The following is an 18,387-nucleotide window of genomic DNA, read 5'->3' as shown; positions in this document are numbered from 1 at the left end:
GAAGGCTCACCTGGGAGGTACCATCCCAAGAGCCAGGAGGATAGCTATGCTTTGTAGAATGGCAAGTGACACGGGAGTGGGGACAACCTCTAGGCCCTCTTCCCAGGCAAGAGGCAGAGGCCAGATCCCAAGTCATACAATGCGAGACACAAGCCATAGTATGACAGAGGACTTGGAGAAGCAGGGCTGGAGACCAGTGCAGGGAAGGAAAGACACGTGTGAGGGGGAAGAGGAAGGTGGGAAAGGAGAAAGGGAAGAGGAAGACATGGGAGAGGGGAGAGGGTACCAGGGGATTGGGGCAGAGAAGCGTGGGTCAAGTAGAAGAATATGCGGGGCTGGACATGCAACATGCCAGTCCCCAAGCAGAAAGCCAGGGGAAGATCCAGGTTGGAAGAGGGATGGTATTAGATTCCACTTTGTTCAGAACCCTTGTTTTCAGGCACTTTCTACTAAGTAGGGCCTCTTCTGAGAGCTGTGCAGGCCACCCAAAGGGACTCCACGACCTCCTCCTCATCCCTTGGGCCTACTCAAACCACCCTTTCTGGGAGGAAGTTCTGGGTGCAGGCAGTGTGTTGGACAGTGCATGCATGGCACACAGGTCTACACTTCCCTGCTCTAACAGCATCAGCGTGTGCCACAGAGGCCCTGCTCAAGGGACCACACAATGCCAACCACCCTCCTGGGCACAGTACTTCTCTCCTGTGGCCTCAGAGATCTCTACTGAACTTCCACTACGTAAAAGGCTCTTGTTGCCAAAGGTGGGCCCTCAGCCTCACTCTGAGAGTTCAAGGCCTGCCCCTGGCTTCCAGGACCTACCCTGCAGGTACTGGATGATGCTGGGGCTCTGCGCCCTAGAGATGGCTCTCAGCACACAGAAGGTTGGCTCTCTCCAGAAGCGGCAGCTGTGCTCCCGGAGACAGGTGGTAGCAATGAGCAGAGACTGGAGCTCGCTCCCCAAGAGGAGGCCCTCCAGAGCCTGAGGCTCACTGCACAGGTTCAGCAACATCTGAGGAGAAGGCAGAGGAAGAAGACAAAGGAGCTTTGGTTAGAAAGCCACCCTCCTCAGACGGATCTTTCTTCACTTCTCTGGAGCATTGGTTGATGCGTCTTGGCAACAAGGAACTGACTGTAAGCACAGTCCCCACCCCCATGGTCAACAGAGCCCACTCGGAAGGAAGAGCAGGGGTGTGGTAGCCCTGAACCCTATAGGTACAGCCAGCCTTTATTTCTGTGCCTTCAACCAATAAGGGTGGAGAACAGTGCAACTGTACTGAAAATGTCCGAACTTCTTTCCTGGCATTATTCCCCAAAGAATAGAACATAGCAACCAGTTATCGACATAGTACTTTCATTGCACTGGGTATTGTAAGTCATCAAGAGATTATTTAAGGTATAAAGAAGATGAGCTTAGTTTATAAGCAAATTTTATATGAGGGACTTGAACATCCACAGGCTTGGGTATCTGTGGGAAACCCTGGAAGCCATCTCCTGGGGACACTGAGGGCCTACAATGCTATGCTTTTTCCTCTATGTGCACACCTACAAAAACAGTTCAATTTGTAATGTAGGCACAATAAGAGATTAACAACAGCCACAATAATGAGCTAGTGCAATTACAACAATATACTACAATAATTGTGTTAATTGTTCATTTCCAGAGTTTTTCATCTAATATTTTTTAACAGAGGCTGAGTGCAGATAACTGAAACTGTGGGATGCAAAACTGCAAACAATGGGGAGGGATAATGTAACTTTGTTGTCTTTATATGACAACGCAGAAAAATGCCAAGGATGATTCAGATATAGAGTTCACAGGACCCAGTGCTGTTTAGAAAGATAGATGTTCCTGAATTCTTGATTGGCACTCCTACTGGACTTCTCCCTGAGATCACAGATGTTCCTACCAGTCCAGTCTCCCCACGGCCAGTAGAGGGACTTCCAATACCTTCCAACCCACTTGTGATAAAATCCAAAGGCCCCAGTATGGACCACAGGGTCCCTCCTGGACCAGACCTGTGTCCTTTCTTCCTTTATGAGTGCAGCTTGCCCTTGGAGCCCCAGTGGTCCAACAGGACCTCCTTCCAGCTTGGCAACTGCCACAAGCTCCTTCCACAGAATGAACACATTGTCCCCTCTAGTGTGGTGACACAGCAGAAGCTGGGCAGCCACGCAACCAGGCCACTGAGCCTATGTCCAAGCCTCCCTGGCAGGTCGATGTGGCCACGTAACCTTGATCTCAACTTGAGCTTGTATGGCCATTTCTCTGATGGCTTTCCTTTCCTCCCTGCTCCCTCCACCACATCGGGGCCAGGCTATCCTTGAGTCCCTGTCACCTTCTGCCCTCTGGTTAGTGCCATGTCCTCAGAATACCTCATACCATGTTCTCTGATGTAAATTGCTCCCCACCACCTCCCAGAACACTTCCAACTGTCCCTTCAGAGCACTTTAAAATGGGTTACTACGCATGCCTTCATGGACTGCTGTCCCCCCAACTTGACACCCTGACTTTTCTGTCACCCATATGAGTAAGGACTCTGTGCCACCTGTGTCTGGCACCAAACTGTGTGGTGTCTTTGTGCAACATGTGGATAGAAGCCCTGTGGGATGCAAGCATGGTCATGCAGCAATGTGATAGACACAGGGTCTCTTGTGCCCTCACCCTCGGGAGCAGAGAAGCAGGGGGAGCAGCTGGAAGACACAGGAACTCAGCAGCAGGAAAATCAGAGACTACAGAGAAGAGGCAGGCGAGGTGGAGAAGAGGCAGCTCCCCTGATGCTCAGTGGCTAGAGGTGATTTCTCAGAGAAGGAAGGTGACATTGCAGTGAAAAGTGTGACCATCCTATGCCCTCAGCAATTGCATGCAACTCCACATCTACACACCACACCTTAGTCTGTGAGGACTGAGTGTGACAACACACTCACATGTCCTCTGACAGCAGAGGGCCTTGCATGGACAGGGATGATGCACAGGAATGGTGCACATAATGAAATGGTGGATACATATATCACACTGGCCCTGGAAATCATGGCAGGGCTCAAACTCCTGAAGCCTAGGGACGCCATGGCTATCGCCATGATAATGTCCTGGCACACACACCACCTACATGTTTGTGACTGCCCTGGTGTGGGCAGACACACTTGGCTTCCAGTTGTATGAGTCCAGCCTGTACAATTTTACACAGTACCTAATTACTCAGTAATGATTATGAACAGCCATGTCACTGGCTTCCACACTTACTGTGCTATACTTCTTATTGTTTTAGATGCAGGCAAGTCTAACATGTGGCCTGCAGGATGGACATGCACATGTTATAATAAAAAATTTTCTAAAAGGGAACTTTTGTTTCATATATACATGAACTATAGAAAATATTTTATATATGGTCCAAGACAATTGCTGTTGGCTCACTGTGGCCTAGACAAGGTGGTTTGAAGCACACTCGTTTTACTTATTAAAAAATAATTTACCATAAAACAGCACTCATGATTGCTGTGCCTCTGGACTGTAGCAAGATGGCAGCTGTGTAGTGTCCAATACCATGCAGGTTTGAGCAGACACACTCTGCAGGTAAAAGTTCCCAACCCTAACAGAGTCTTTCTGAGAATATGTCCCTGTCACCAGGTGCTGTGTGGCTGTATTTACAAAATATTGGCTCCTATTCAGCTCTGGCTGAGCATGTGTGTTCTCAGAGGGGAAAGGTCCAGAAAGAGGGGTTTCAGGAGTCAGAGGATGAGGACCCGGGTGCAGCCTGCAGGAAGAGCTAGGGCTGCTGATACCAGGAAGCCATGAGGTGCTTAAAGGGGACAATCTGGGCTGAGAGAGTCAAGTCTCCCAGCAGGCCCTGACAGTCTGCTCCAGCAGCCAGGTCACAGCCTGGGGTGGTGGGGCCCATATCTCTCACCTGCACAAACATCCTCTGCCCTTGAAGGTCACTCTCTAAGAGCTCGTCCTTGTCCACAGGAAAGACAAAGAAGAGATACAGGCATTGGAGGAGCAGGGCCGGGAGCCCAGACTCAGCCACTCTGCTCAGTGTCTTCTGCAAGGGAAAAGCACATGTGAGTTGGTCCTGCTTCCTGCCTGCGTTGTTGGAGCAGTGGGGACAGCACTTCTCTCTGAACACCACATCTTCAAATGCAAAATGCAGTCAGCCACGGGTCCTACCTTGGTGACTGTGAAGATGATGTTTATACAAAGAGCTTACTGTGTGCTCAGGAAGGTAAGCTCTCTTATAAGGTACATGGAGGATGAGGAGGAAAGAAGGAAAGAACACAAGCAGAAAGGAAAGAGAGAAGGGGGAGAGAGGGGCTCACAAAGGCTTCCTACCAAATCATAGCCACTGAGGTTGGTAACAGTGCATGAAGGACAGGGCATGCCTGTAAGGCGCCCACCCTCTAGCCCAGCTGTGACACAGCTGGGAACACAGCTGGGAACCCAGCCACCCCAAAGGGCCACATGGGAGATCATGTCCACCTGACTAGCTGGGACTCCACAGCCACCCCCAGCCTCTCCAGCCTCCTGAGGCTGCAGGGAAGTTTCTCTTCCTTCCCTTCCTGTTTCAGGGCATAGCCATCTGTCACGTGGATTTGTCCCCACTCAGACCACAGAGAGGCCTCCCAGGGCTGATGAGCCCTGGCTCTGGGCCTCAGGCAACTGCGCCCACCAATAGTCCTGGCCAGTCAACCTGAGGAATAGCCAGAGGACCTTCCAGAATCTGTTCTTAAAACCTCGCTTTGGCCCCGCCCTCAGACCGAAGCTGTGTCTCAGCTTCTCCACTCGGAGCCCATTTGCCCCCTCTCTGAGGGGTACCTGTACAGTTCCCTACCCACTCCCGTGCCATGCAGGGGTCTTTGGGTTCTTCCCTATATGGGGTCTTGGCCATTTCTGCTGGAGGCCGCAGCTACAAGGGGCCACTTTCCCCTGAGAAGAAATCGGCCTCGCGAGCTCAGTGCCACAGTGGGGAGTTGTGGCCCAGCCTGTGGGTTTATTAGAAGCAAAAGAAGAGCAAAGGCTCAAAGAGCTCTGAGTCAGAGCAGGGTTGACACCCACAAGGTGTTTTCTTGTCATTATTGTAGCATCACCACAGTCAGACTCCGGGGGCGGCGGGGGTGTGCTGACAGGCACCATGTGTAGGACGCACTGACACACAGTCAGACAGGGGGGGCGGCGGGGGTGTGCTGACAGGCACCATGTGTAGGACGCACTGACCTTGCCCCACAGGCGGGAAATAGTAAACATCAGCCCTTCGCACCCCATACTGACCCCACAAGAGAAAGATGATTGTCTCACGGGGGCGGCGGGGGTGTGCTGACAGGCACCATGTGTAGGACGCACTGACCTTGCCCCACAGGCAGGAAATAGTAAACATCAGCCCTTCGCACCCCATACTGACCCCACAAGAGAAAGATGATTGTCTCAAACTCTATAGTTGGAGACACACAGCCAAGTAGCAGAAAGGTAAAATCTTGTCAAAGGGAAAGCAGGATTCAAACCTGAATTTCAGACCCTGAAGTCCGTGTTCCACGGCAGTGAGGGAGAAGACCAGAGAAGTGACCAGACTGGAAAACAGGAAAACACTTGGGGTCGTGCCACCCGCTGTGTCAGAACCCTCTGGACACCAGAGGCACCCAGCAGAGGCTACTGTACTCACCGCATCTGTCCCAGTGAGCACGTACACCGACTTCAGGAGCAGGTAGCCGTCCTGATCCATGTCCCGTCTCCACCTCAGCAGCTGCCCAGCCGCCACCCGTGCTTGCTCTGGAAGACAGAGAGCAGCTAGGGTGCAGGGACCTAGGAGCCCCACCTCCTTTCACCTGGGCTTCTCTCTGCCCTTCACGTGGGACCCACCCCTGAGCCACAGAGGGCCCTGCCTGCTGCCCACACATCCTGGGCACCCACATCTCCACCAACACACACAGGTGGCCGATGAGTCTGCCTGGAGGACAGGCTGCATCATGCCACGAACCCAGCCTAATGGCCATTAGAGTGCCCATGCCCAGGGAGTGAGAACTGGCTCCCCACCGCAGAGCCTAGTCACCATGCCTGCATTTGGACAGGGACCCCTGGTGCACTCTGTGCTCAGGCTGCCCGCTCCCTTAGCCCACAGCACACACACTTTGCTGGGTCACAAGAGCAGGATCACAGACCTGAAAAAGAGGCCTCCGTATCTTTACCGGGTCCTCTGTGTGTGTGTGTGTGTGTGTGTGTGTGAAATGTGCCTGTGGCACTGTGTGTCTCTACGTGTCCCTGTCTTTGTGTGAGACTGCATCTGTGTGAATCGCATATGTGTAGCAGTATCTCTGTGTGACTGTGTGTCTGTGTGTACTGAGAACACTTGATCTGTGTGTGTGTTTTCATCGCTGTGTGTACAGTATTGTGTACAGGTGTGTCTCACATCTGTATACCTGTTTGTCTGGTTTACTGTCTGTGTATGTGCAGTGTGCAGTGTGACTGTGTGCACCTGTGTTCAGTGTGCATGTTCTGCATGTTCAGTGTGTGTAGTATGACTGCATGTGTCTGTACCGCAGGAACACTTGCCTTCTTCCCCCACTTTTCCCTCTGTCTGGAAGACCTCAGAGGCAGAGTGGGTCTGGCCCTGTTGTGGGCACTGCCTGTCTGTGGGAGGAGGCTTCTACCTGCAGCCTGCATGCCCACACACCACTGTCTCACCTGCAGGCTTCCCAGCCAGGGCCCTCTGGATTTGTTGGGCAAGCTGGTTGGAAACATCTTCTGCCAGCTTTTGGAGACTGGGGAAGCTGACGATACCCACGGAGTGTTCCCAGGCCTGGTGGGCAGCAAACAGGACTGGGTCAGAGGTGTCAATGATACAAGCAAGGCAGACAATCACCTTGCTCCCTCCTGGCCAGCCCCTGCTGATGGCTCACCTTTCCCAGTGCATCCATGAGACCACCCCATCACCTACCATGGTTTAAACCTGGACCTTATATGATGTCTCTAAATGCCTGCTGAGCCCAGACCTACACATCCTATCATGCTGGACATCTTCCCAAACACCTGCTCCCAGTGCTCAGAGCCCTGCTGTCACCTGCCCGCAAACTGCTGCACCTGGTCCCATCATGGCCCTACCACACGCCCAACTGCCCAGATGGGAACGGCAAGAGTGACTCGGGAGCCCTCCTCCCACTCCCTTACCCTGTCATCTGCTAAGTCTGATCTGCCTTTCACACAGTGGCTTGACCCTTTTCTGATGCTGCAACAAAATATCTGAAGCCTTCAACAGAACAGAGGTGCTCTGAGGAGTGAAAGATCCAGATCAGGGGGCCCCATCTGTCTGGCTTCTCTGACGACTGTGTGACTGTGTCACCGCATAGCAGAGGAGCAGAAAATGGAGCCACGTGCAGAAAGGGCCTCAGGTATGGGGCACCAGCATTGATCCTTCCCCAGAGCAGTGGCCCCACAAGGTGAGGACCTCCTAGGAATCTCCCTCCTAACTTTCCATACCTCAAGACCATGCCACTGGAGACCAAGCTTCCAGTTCATCAACCTTGGGGGACACACTCAGACCAGGTCCAAACTACAGCACAGTTTTCAAATCTGACACAGCCATCTTCGCTTTGTCATTCAATGATTTCCTTAAGATAAAGTGTGTACCATCTTCTCAATATTTTGTACATATTGCTAGCTCATTCTCCTGATAAAGTGTACCAAGCCAGACTCCACGGGCTCCATATATGAAGCTAGCTTTTCCACACCCACATGGGTGTTCTCATGACTGTTCATCTGTAATCAAAAATCTCAAGGAAGAAAGGATCTCATCTCCATTTCAGTCTTTTGATTACCAGAGTAGATAAATGCTCCTCATGCTTCATGAATCCCCCATTTTTATTCCTAGCCTATTATTCTATAATAATTGTTGTTGCTTTATTTATTTAAAGATCTTTGCATAGTGAGAGTTAGCCTTTGATCTATATACAATTGCAGTTATTTTGGGTTTCTCATATGTCTGTTAATTTGGTATTATTTTGGTTTAGTTGTACAGAATTCTAAAATTCACATGAAATCAAATTTCTCAAGCTGGCCCAAACCCATGCATGCATTTTCTCCACTGACACTCCCACCCCTTGAGGTTGGCACTCTCTTTATGCCCACTTTGAGGAAACAGAGGCTGAGCTGGAGGTGAAGCAGCCAGAATCAGCACCCAGAGGTGAATGTTTTCATGTGCATGGAACATGCCCGAGTATCATTTGCTTATATGGGAAACTGGCGGTGGCCATCTGGAGCCCAGCAGCCACCTGACTCAGTAAACCTGGAAAGAAAGTTCTAGGGTCAGAACTTCTGTGGGAAGATGATTTCTCTCCCCAGGACCACAAATGCTGCTGTGATATCTTTCTAACAAATTTCTGTGCCTCCTCCCTGCACCCTCGAGCCCTTCAAAGACCAATTTACAGACAGTTGACTCAGAAGCATCTATATTGTCTCTGGAGCACTGGGACTCCAGAATACACTCTACAATAAAGCAAATGGGGCCACTGCGAGTTGAACAGTAATTGTACTCTAAGCCAGCTCTCCCAAGGCTCGGGCTCCTTCCTGGGACTGCCATGGGCTCTTCCAGAGGCTGCCTTAACTCTTTCAGGCCACTGGGGTGCTATTTGACTCACAGAGCTGATCATTTGCTGAATGGTACCATGGAGACCCAAAGAGTTAAGGCAGCTTCCAAAAGGCCCTAATTTTTTTCCAAACTGGGACTTGCATGCTGGGAGAATATTGCTCAATATTTTTAACAAAACTTATTTACTAACATTGTCTAAGTTACACCATCACGCCTTGTGGCTGCCCCTCTGATGGAAGAAAGAAAACGATGCTCTGGTCTCTGGAGGAAAATAAGGAAGAATCCAAGCTCTTGAAGAGATGCTGGGGGAAAACCCAGCCTTTGAATGACAGAGAACCCAGTTGGTGTTCCAGCCTGACCTGCATGTTACTGTTGCCCCCCTTACTGCAGAGTCAGGGGTTTAGTCTTTCAGTGAATTTCTGCCATAACTTTACCTGATGTTCCCCAGCTAGTGTGACATGAGGGCAATCTCCATTGTAAATTTAAAAGTAAATAAGTACTGCTTCAAAGCTTTGTTGAAACAGCAAAAATGTTGCTTTTTGATTGTCAGTTACATCCACCTTTTGTATCTGAATAACTGTATTCAATGGCATGAACTCTGCACCACCTTCTGGATAGTCTCTTTCTCTCTCTCTCTCCCTCCCTCCCTCCCTCCCCCCCCATCTCTCTCTGTCTCTCTCTCCCTCTCAATACAAGTAATTTTGTGGATTCCTTCCCCATGTCACCCACTATTGCATTTATCTGTTGCTGCCTGAAAAACCACCCCAAAATTGAGTGGCTTAAAATAATGGCAGTCATCAATTTAGCTCATGAATCTGGCTGAGACTCACCTCCAAAATGCCATCTGGATAGCTGGAAGGTGGTTCTGGCTGTGGGCAGCAAGCATAGCTGCAAGGCCAGGGCCCTATTTCCTCCCCACAAAGACTTTTCCTCGGACGCATTCAACTTTCTCACTACAGAGCAGCCAGATTCTGAGAGTGAGTATTCAAAGCATTAAAAAGAAGCCCGAGTCTCCTGAGGGCTCCGTCAACCAAGCATCACCATCCCATCCAGATTTACGCGGGGGACACAGACCTCACGCTACATATGGAGGAGCATGACCCCTTTCACACCCACACATCTCCCACTATCCCACAGGGTCCCACCCAAGACTATCTGTCCCACAAACCAGGGGATTTTACACTAACTTATGGGTATTCTCTGTCTTGCTTCCCATTTTCTTTCAAGTTCACATCCTAAGAACCATCTTCAACCACTACTTCCATAGCTCTAGCCTTGCTCATCTCCATAGCATAGAATATCTCTAAGCATTGGGAGGACCTGAAAGATTCCTTTTCCACTCAAATGAACTTAATCTAAGACTGGGACCAGCCCATGTTCACCACTGAACACCTTCTGGTGGCATGAGATCGTATGATCAAAAAGTCACTGAAAAGACCAAGGCCCAGGGCTCCTGGTCAGAAAAGAATAAGAGCCTCTTGAATCCTTCCTGAAGACATTGTCCTGCACACTACCAGCTTGTGGGCCCTCTGTCACTTCCTATGTGATGAAATAAAATCTTTTCCCTTTCTGCAACATCCTGCAGTCAGCTGTCCAGACATCACATGTGCATGGGATAACGGTGTTTTTGTGCCCAAAAGAAAAGTAAGGTCCTAGCAAGTAGTCATTGTCCTCCAGTGAGTTACAGGATAGACAGAGAAAGAGAGTCCAGATATGTCCCATCCTACACACACTGAGCAAGGGAGCCCCATGGTCAGCAGTAGAGACTTAGGTTAGGCTTGGTTCACACAACTAACAACCTTGACCGCATTACTCTACATCTATAAACCTCTTTCCTTGTTTGTAAAGCAGCAATAAAAATAGATCCACAGAGTTATTGCAAGGGCTAGGAAACATTCTACATAAGATCTGGTTAGCCAGTTGCAACCTACAAATATGACCTAGCTATCACTAGCTATAGCAACTGCTCACCTGGATATCAGAGGTTTACATCTTGGCCCTGCCCCTTGCTAAGTTTTGAAATTAGAGCATTGACTGAGTTAATTTTTTATCATTAGGACAAAACACCTGATACTTACAACTTAAAGGAGAAGAGGTTTATTTTGGTTCAGATTTTTAGTCCATAGTCCATAGTCCATAGCCAGCTCTAAGACAGGAAGGCACAGAACAGGGGTATAGAGGAGGAAAAGTTGCTCACCTCATGGTGATCAGGAAGCAGAGGAAGAGAGAAGGGAGAGATAGAGAGAGACATAAACCCTTCCAGGTCACACCCCAATGACCAGCCTCACTGACTGACCCCATTTCCTAACAACAAGTCAACTCTAGTGCCCCCATAGTCCGCTCCTGTCCCAATAGCCCTGCCTAGGAATACATAAGGCACTTGGCAGACATCTAAATGTAAACTGTGACAGGCCTTAGTTCTTCCCAGGATCGTTTCACTTCTCATATGGTTGCAGCCTTATGTACTGTCCAGGAAAAGACTGAAATTCAAAGTCTGGTTTCTACTTGTATATTATTTTTGCACATCATAACATTGAAAAAATTGTAAATTGAACCATCCTATGTCAGTGACCATGTGTCTATGGTTCAGGTAGCAACAGGCAAAGGCAGAACAGAGTCTTAATAAAAGAGGGAAGGAAGGAAGGAAGGAAGGGAGGGAAGGAGGGAGGGGGAGGGAGGGGGAGGGTAAGAGAGGGTATCTGTCCCTAAATCAGGACCAAGGCACTGTGCAGCTTGTCCTGGCTCAGAGCTCTGCTCTGGCCTGTGAAGAAGAGAAAAGAGGAGCAAAGCCCACTGTTTTAAATGAGAACTTGGCTTCTGAATCACTCTGAAGGGCAGCTCCCTGCTGGGGCTCTGAATCTGTGAGATCCTATTAGGTCTTTGACCACAAAGACTCTTGAGTGGGTGAGTGACCTGTGGGCAGTCTTCAGCCCAGAAACCCATTTGAGACAGAACAAGCCAAGGCCAGCTTCACACCTGCCCAAGAGTTGACTGCTTCCATGGAAACAATGACAGGGAGAAAGAGAGAGGTCCTCCCTGCAAGGTGTTTGGAGTCAGCTATGGGAGAAAACCAAAGAGAAAGGGAACATCTCTGAAAAGAACCTCCAAAGCAGCAGCCTGAGAGTCAGCTACATAAGACCGGGTCCCTGTCAAGTCTCCAGACTCCCTGGGCTGAAGCAGGTGACAGCCACTGAAGCTGGCTATTCATGGTGTCAACCTCCAGCCATGCCCTAACCCTCACAGGTCACTCCTTCCATGCCAGGTCTCACTGATAGAGGACCAGGTTGTCAGGCAGGACCCCACACCCCAGGAATGCAGCACTTTGCAAGCAGCAGAGACCATTCAAAATCTCTTGTGTGTGGTGCCTTAGCACAATGAACACCCAGACCATCCTGAAGAGTCTGGCATAGGAAGTTGAGCTCCTTCAAGCAAAGTAACTCAAGGGCTCTTTTCAACCAAAGTGATTCAGGACTCTTATAATCACCCAGGACCCTCAAATCCCAAACCTGGCATGGTTTCCATGACAATAAGCTATGCATAAGTCTTTGACGTTAAAGACCTCATTGCATGGGAAACGATATTTGATATTTCCTAAGCAGCCCTTCATAGACATCTTGGAAGAATACTGCTTTTCCATTATAAAACCCAGGACAGAATGGTTACAAGCTTCACTGCTTACACAAGGGCTTTTATTCCAACAAATATGAGGCTTTCGATACAGCTCACATTTTATCTGCGCTACACCGCCCATTTCCCCCATCTTCCTTCCCAGCGGCAGCTCCTAATTAAGAAGGCTGAGGACCTGGACAGGGTTTTATTAGTCAGAACTAAAGAGAAACAACAGGTTTGTAGGCAATCCAGGACTTAATAAAACAACACAGATATTAAGGAAATGATGAGAAGCCTGTAATACTTGGCCTCTACCGGGCTTATCAAAGATGGGCTCTAGGGATCCAAAGAGAAGGAGAAGACTGCGTCAGCAATCCGGGACTCGGTGAAGAGCAATAGTTAGGCATATGTACCATCGGTGCCAGGTGGCTGCAGAAAGGTGTGGCCCTGTCCGACTCTGCAGTCCTCATCTCTGCTCACCCGATTCCCCACCAGAATAGTGCTGATTTCTCTTCACAGACAAGGAAACTGAGGTCCCCAGTACCCTGCTAACTTGACCCAGAATGCATAGCTAGTGAAGGGCAGAGCCAAAGTTGGATCCCTGCTCTCTCTGACCTGAAGTCCCATGTGCTCAACAGCAAGACAGTAGGGACTTAACAATGGGGCAGGGCAAGGTCGCAGGATCCAAGCCCAGGCTCAGTGGTAAGAGAGCCTGCTGTCTCTGGGCCTCGTGTCCCAGGGCCGTAAAGTAAGTTAACAGAAATGAGAATAGCAACTGGGGCAAAGATGCTAGGGAGCACGGGACTAGAGTAAGCAGAGACCCAAGACTCTTCTGTCCAAAAGAGCAACTCTAACTCTTTCTAGCCCACTGCCAGGATTACCATATCTGCCACGTGTATAAGGGAAGTTGGAAATCTGATTTTCACGTTCTTAATAAGTCACCTTACCTAGGGTATTTTAGGACAGGAATATTGACAAAGACAACTCTCTTCTGAGCAACCAAGCAGAGGCCACTTGTTTGATATTAAAGCAGCCAACTTCAGTTTCCAGTCATTCTAGAAGTGACCCCAAGTTGCCATCATCTTACAGATTCAAAAATAAGAACAGTAGGGTGGCTCCACTTAAAAATATGCTAGTTCATATTTCCAAATAACTAGAAGAGAAGATTCTGCACATCCTCAGCACGATGCAGTAAATGGTTAAAGCAGTTGATAAGTGCCCTAATTTGATCATTCATTATATGTTGTATCCATGTGTTGAAACATCGCATAGTGCTCCATAAACATTTACAATTACTATGTATCACTTAAAAGCAATCTTAAAATGTGCATGGAACCAGAAGATATCCAGAGCTGCCAAAGCTTCTCGAGAAGAAAAAAAAAAAGCAGGAGACATCACAATTCTCCATTTTAAGTTATATACTCCAGGGGGCGGGTAGAAAACTAGCATAGTACTGGCATGAAAATAGACATATGGATAAAAGGGATAGAAGGCACAGAAACAAACCCACGCACCAATAGCCATCTGATTTTTTACAAAAGTGTCAAAACTATACTTGGGAGAAAAGATAGCCTCTTTAACAAATGGTGCTTGGGAAATTGGTTACCCAGGTGAGGAAAAATGAAATTAGACAAATATCTCTCACTTTGTCCTAAAATTAAGTAAAAATGAATCAAAGGCCTAGATATAAAACACTTTGAAACTACTGAAGGTTGAAAGTGGGGAAACATTTGAAGCCATGGGCACAGGCAGGGACTTCCTGGGCAGAACTCCAGTAGCACAAGAAATAATACAAAGAATCAACAGGTAAAGCTACATCAAATTTAAAAAGCTTCTACACAGAAAAGGAAATAATGGATAGAGTGAAGAAATAACCTACAGAAAAGGCAAACATTGCAGGCTACACTGCTGATAAAGGACTAATGTCTAATTTCAGTATATGTGCTGCCGAAGCAAGCACAGAGGACTGATGTCTAGAATACACAAACAACTCAAAAAACTCCCCCGACACCAGCAACACATTTTAAATATGGGCAAATGAACTTAAAAGAAGTACTTCTCAAAAGAAGAAGTACAGGGCCAGGGGTGTAGCTCAGCAATGTAGCACCTCCCTGGCAAGTCCAAGGCCATGAGTTCGATTTCTGGTATCCCCCCGAAAAAAGGAAAGAAAAGTACAAATGGCCAATAAATATGGGAGAAAATGTTCATCATCTTTAGCCCTTAGGGAAACGCCGACTAAAGCTACTGTGAGATTCTGTCTCATCCTGCCAGAACGGCTGTGGATGGATGTTGGTAATGTGGGTGAGAGAAACATCTCTGCATTGTTGGTGGGAGTGTGCAGTAGCACAGGCACCATGGAAATCAGTGTGGCGATGCCTCAGAAAACTGGAAATCGAAACTCCATGGGACCCAGCTATACCTCCTCTGTGTATGTTCCCAAATGGGTTACAGACAACAGCTATCGTGATACATCCATACCCAAGTTTATAATAATGGTGCAATTCACAATAATTAAGCTCTGAAAACAGCTAAATGCCCATTCACAGATGAACGAAAGAAATGAGGAGATGCATGCATGTTTATCAGCCATAAAAAAGAATTAATTCAATTCATTTTCAGGAAAATCAATGGATCTTGAGAAGCAATGTTAAGTGATATGTCAAACACAAAATGTTAAATGTCACATGGTTTCCTTTTATATGAGAAACAGACTTATAAACAAATTAGAGTAAAATAAAAGTAGACCTTTTGAAATTGGGGAAGGGGATCAGCGATAGGAGAATAAAAAATGATCAAGATATAGATAGATAGATAGATCGATTAATGCCCCCAAAAGAATGCAAATATATATTACAAACATATACCAATGTTTTAAATTTAATTTTAAATACAATTTTATCAAAGGAATTCTGACCTTTAGGAACAGTGGGAGAAGACTCAGCAGGCTCCTCTGATGTCCTTCTGGGGTCCCTTGTGGCAACTGCTGATATTCCAGAAACTTCCTTTCTAGCATATCCCAGAGAGCCGTGGGGCCAGGGCTCTGCCCTCCAGGTGGAGAGTCGGGCTGCCCTTCGTCTTGGGAGCCTGGCTCCTCAGCTCTGTCTTCAGCCTTTGGGAGCTCTCCAGCCTCCATGCTTGACAAAGCAGATCTGAATCCAGAGCAAACAAATGAAAATGAAAAGTCCTGCCTGCCTTGTCACTTCCTGGTGATCGTGACCGCCTGTGGGACATGGTACTGTACTGATTCCACTCAGTTCCTACTGAAGGCAGTTCCTCTAAGAATCTGAAATTCACGCAAATGAGGAAGGCTTTTGAAAAAAGAGCCAGATTTGGATGAAGAATAACATGCAACTGACAATCCAGTGTGTGCCAGGCACCAGGCTGGATTCACTACACAGACATGCTTATTCTCCACGTGTAAGGAAAGAAACCCTCAAGGCCAAGATGAATGGGCAATGAGACCTCAGCTGCAAACACAAGCCTTTAACACTAAACCTTGCTGGTATTTTTTAATTACTCTGTACTTTAACAGTAAGTAAAGAAGATATGTAAATATTGTGTAAAGGGCCAATAGAAACAATACAATGTGTGTTTAAATTTTTTAATATTATAGTAAAAGATGCATTGCCATGAATCTCCCTCAAAATACTCCCCCTTGCTTCAAATACAGGTACCCATCATTCCTGCCACTTTGTGAAGCCATTCTGCAGTCATCTTTCGTGAGCATCTTTACCAGGTCTGATCAAAAGTACAATGACTATTGCTGCCAAGTGCTATTCAATGGAAAAGCAGGTGCATAAAAACACTACAGGGTGTCATCAACCACCATATCCACCGAGCCGGGCATTATGTGACTTCTGGGTCTTCCCCAAAGTCAAAATGATCATGAAAGGTTTCAAATCGATTAAGGACATCAGAGCAGCCATGACAGCATAACTAAAGACACTCATGAAAGAGGACGTCCAGACCTGCTTCAGAAAGTCACAAGAACGATGAGATAACCGTTTAAAATGAGGAGATTGAGCCATGCGTGGTGGCGCACGCCTGTAATCCCACCACTTGTGAGGCTGAAGCAGGAGGATCACTGTGAGTTCGAGACCAGCCTGGGCTACATAGTGAGTTCTAGGTCAATCTCAACTATATAGCGAGACCCTGTCTCAAAAAACCAAAAAAACAAAAATAAAAATAAAAATAATAAATAATAAAACGAGATTATTCTAAGGGAAATTAATGGCTATGCATCTTTTCCTGTAATAATTTTTTTAATTAAACATCCACTGTTTTTCAGTCATGCCTAGTATTTTACCAGTATTTCTAAAGGTGTGTAATTCTTTTTTAAAAAATTATTTATCTTTTAAATTGTTTAATTAAGATATAATTCATCAGGCTGGGGATTTAGCTCAATGGCTCCAGTGCATGCCTTGAAAGTGCAAGGACCCAAGTTTGATCCCCAGTACCAAAAACAAAAAAAAAAAAAGAAAGGATATAATTCATGTACCATACAATTCACACACTTAAGATTATATAACTCCATGCTTGGGGTATATTACATCATTACATTTGTGAAGTTGTAGCGATGTGTGTACGTGCCATTTCAACTATTTTTGAGTGCGCAGTAAAGTAGCATAAGTACATTTACAGAGGTATGCAGCTGTGGCCACTGCTCATCCTTTCTGGAAGGTGTGTGATTCTACATTGAATAATCACTTCCTTCTACCACATGAGTCGGGAAAGATAGATTCTTCATTCTCACCATTATGTTTCTTCACACTCAATAGTTTTAGAGGCCTTTGTCCTCACAATGACCCATAAGTCCCCAAGCTTACAGGAGCCTTCCACAAGTATACATGAGGACGATTTGTGCGGGCCTGGATCCTAGAGGCAGTAGATAAAAATAGCCAAGACCCATTTCCTTGATACCTCCACACATATCTTCAACTTTTCAGTTGTTCAATTGTTTAGGTGAGTGGTGATTAACTCACAGCATAACAGGAGCTTGTGGTTTGTTTGTCTGTAATATAATAAACTCTAAGGACAGATCAAAGTGTCCAGGCTCCCTCCAAGAAGCACCCCACAAACTCAATGCCACCATGTGGGAACATATCTACAATCTCAGAGTAGCAACTAGAGGGACACACAGGGGCGGGTCACCTGAAGTCTTTCTTTTGGCTACACAGCAGGAGGGGTAAGGGGAACATCATGCTCTAGTTCTAGTTCTAGTTCAGGCATACATTCCTCGGAGGCTAGGATAGGAGTCGGTCCTGTGTCATTTGGGAAAGCTAACCATTCCCCCTTGAAACTGTCTCAGACTTTATGTGTACATAAAGTCCCTGTGTGTCCCTGGCTTCTCTTCAATTACACATGCTTCTTAGCTCAGACTTCATATACAGAAATCATTTCTTTGGTGGGCGAACAAATTGTGGTAAATCCACACAATGAAATACTATTCAACCCATAAAAATGGAATGAACGGTTAACACAGAGATATCAAAACATTATGCCAAGTGAAATAATCAAAACACAAAAGGCCTCAAATCCATTTATGTGAAACTAGAAAAGAAATAATCTTAAAGGACAGAAAACAAATCAGTACCTGCTGGAGACTGAGGATGGAGAGGAAGGAGTCTGATAGGCAGGGTCAAAATGGAATTGTTGTGGCTATGATAATGTTTGATATCCATTGTGGTGGTGGCTGCATGCATGTTTCCATTTGATAAAACTCATGAAATGTAAGTTTGAGAAAAGTGTAGCTATAGTTTGGATCTGAGGTAGCTCCAAAGGCCCAAACTTGAAAGGTTGATCCCAAACCTAGTGTTTTTGGCAGGAGACAGGACCTTTAAGAGGTAGGGCCTAGTGGGAGGTCTTGTTGTGGGAGGCACGGCCACCACAGGCCTGGGGGGACCCTGGCCCTCCCTATTTCTGCCTTTCACTTTCCCATCACGAGGCTTCCTTGCCATGCTGTGGCCATGAACAAGGGAGTCAGTCAGTCATGGACTAAAACCTCCAAAACTGAGCCAAAATAAACCCTTCTGTAAGTTGACTTGCTCTAGGTATTCGGTACAGCCACAGAAAGCTGGTGCTGGTGCATTTCGTATTGGTAAATTCTAACTCCAAGTCAATTAAAAATTATATGGAGAGGGCTGGGGATTTAGCTCAGGGGCACTGCACCTGCCTTGCAGGCCCAAGTTCCTGAGTTTGATCCCCAGTGCAA

The 18,387-nt window shown here is 47.1% G+C and overlaps 1 protein-coding gene across 1 annotated transcript in view; it reads right to left on the bottom strand.

Annotated features, from left to right (window-relative positions):
- Wdfy4 (WDFY family member 4) overlaps nucleotides 1-18,387 on the bottom strand; it is a 247,344-nt gene that overhangs the window by 214,290 nt on the left and 14,667 nt on the right. The window contains exons 2-6 of the mRNA XM_033761851.1: nucleotides 15,091-15,325; nucleotides 6,668-6,782; nucleotides 5,649-5,755; nucleotides 3,903-4,037; nucleotides 817-1,006 (exon numbers count right to left, since the gene is read on the bottom strand). Of these exons, the coding sequence (XP_033617742.1) occupies nucleotides 817-1,006; nucleotides 3,903-4,037; nucleotides 5,649-5,755; nucleotides 6,668-6,782; nucleotides 15,091-15,309 (766 nt within the window). The 5' untranslated portion in view covers nucleotides 15,310-15,325. The remainder of the gene's footprint in view (nucleotides 1-816; nucleotides 1,007-3,902; nucleotides 4,038-5,648; nucleotides 5,756-6,667; nucleotides 6,783-15,090; nucleotides 15,326-18,387) is intronic.

This window comes from Fukomys damarensis, unplaced genomic scaffold (assembly GCF_012274545.1).
Source record: "Fukomys damarensis isolate Sample0158 unplaced genomic scaffold, DMR_v1.0_HiC HiC_scaffold_1, whole genome shotgun sequence".
In the NCBI taxonomy this organism is placed as follows: Eukaryota; Metazoa; Chordata; class Mammalia; order Rodentia; family Bathyergidae; genus Fukomys; species Fukomys damarensis.
Note: the sequence above shows the minus strand (reverse complement) of the source record. Positions and strands in the feature narration are given on the sequence as shown.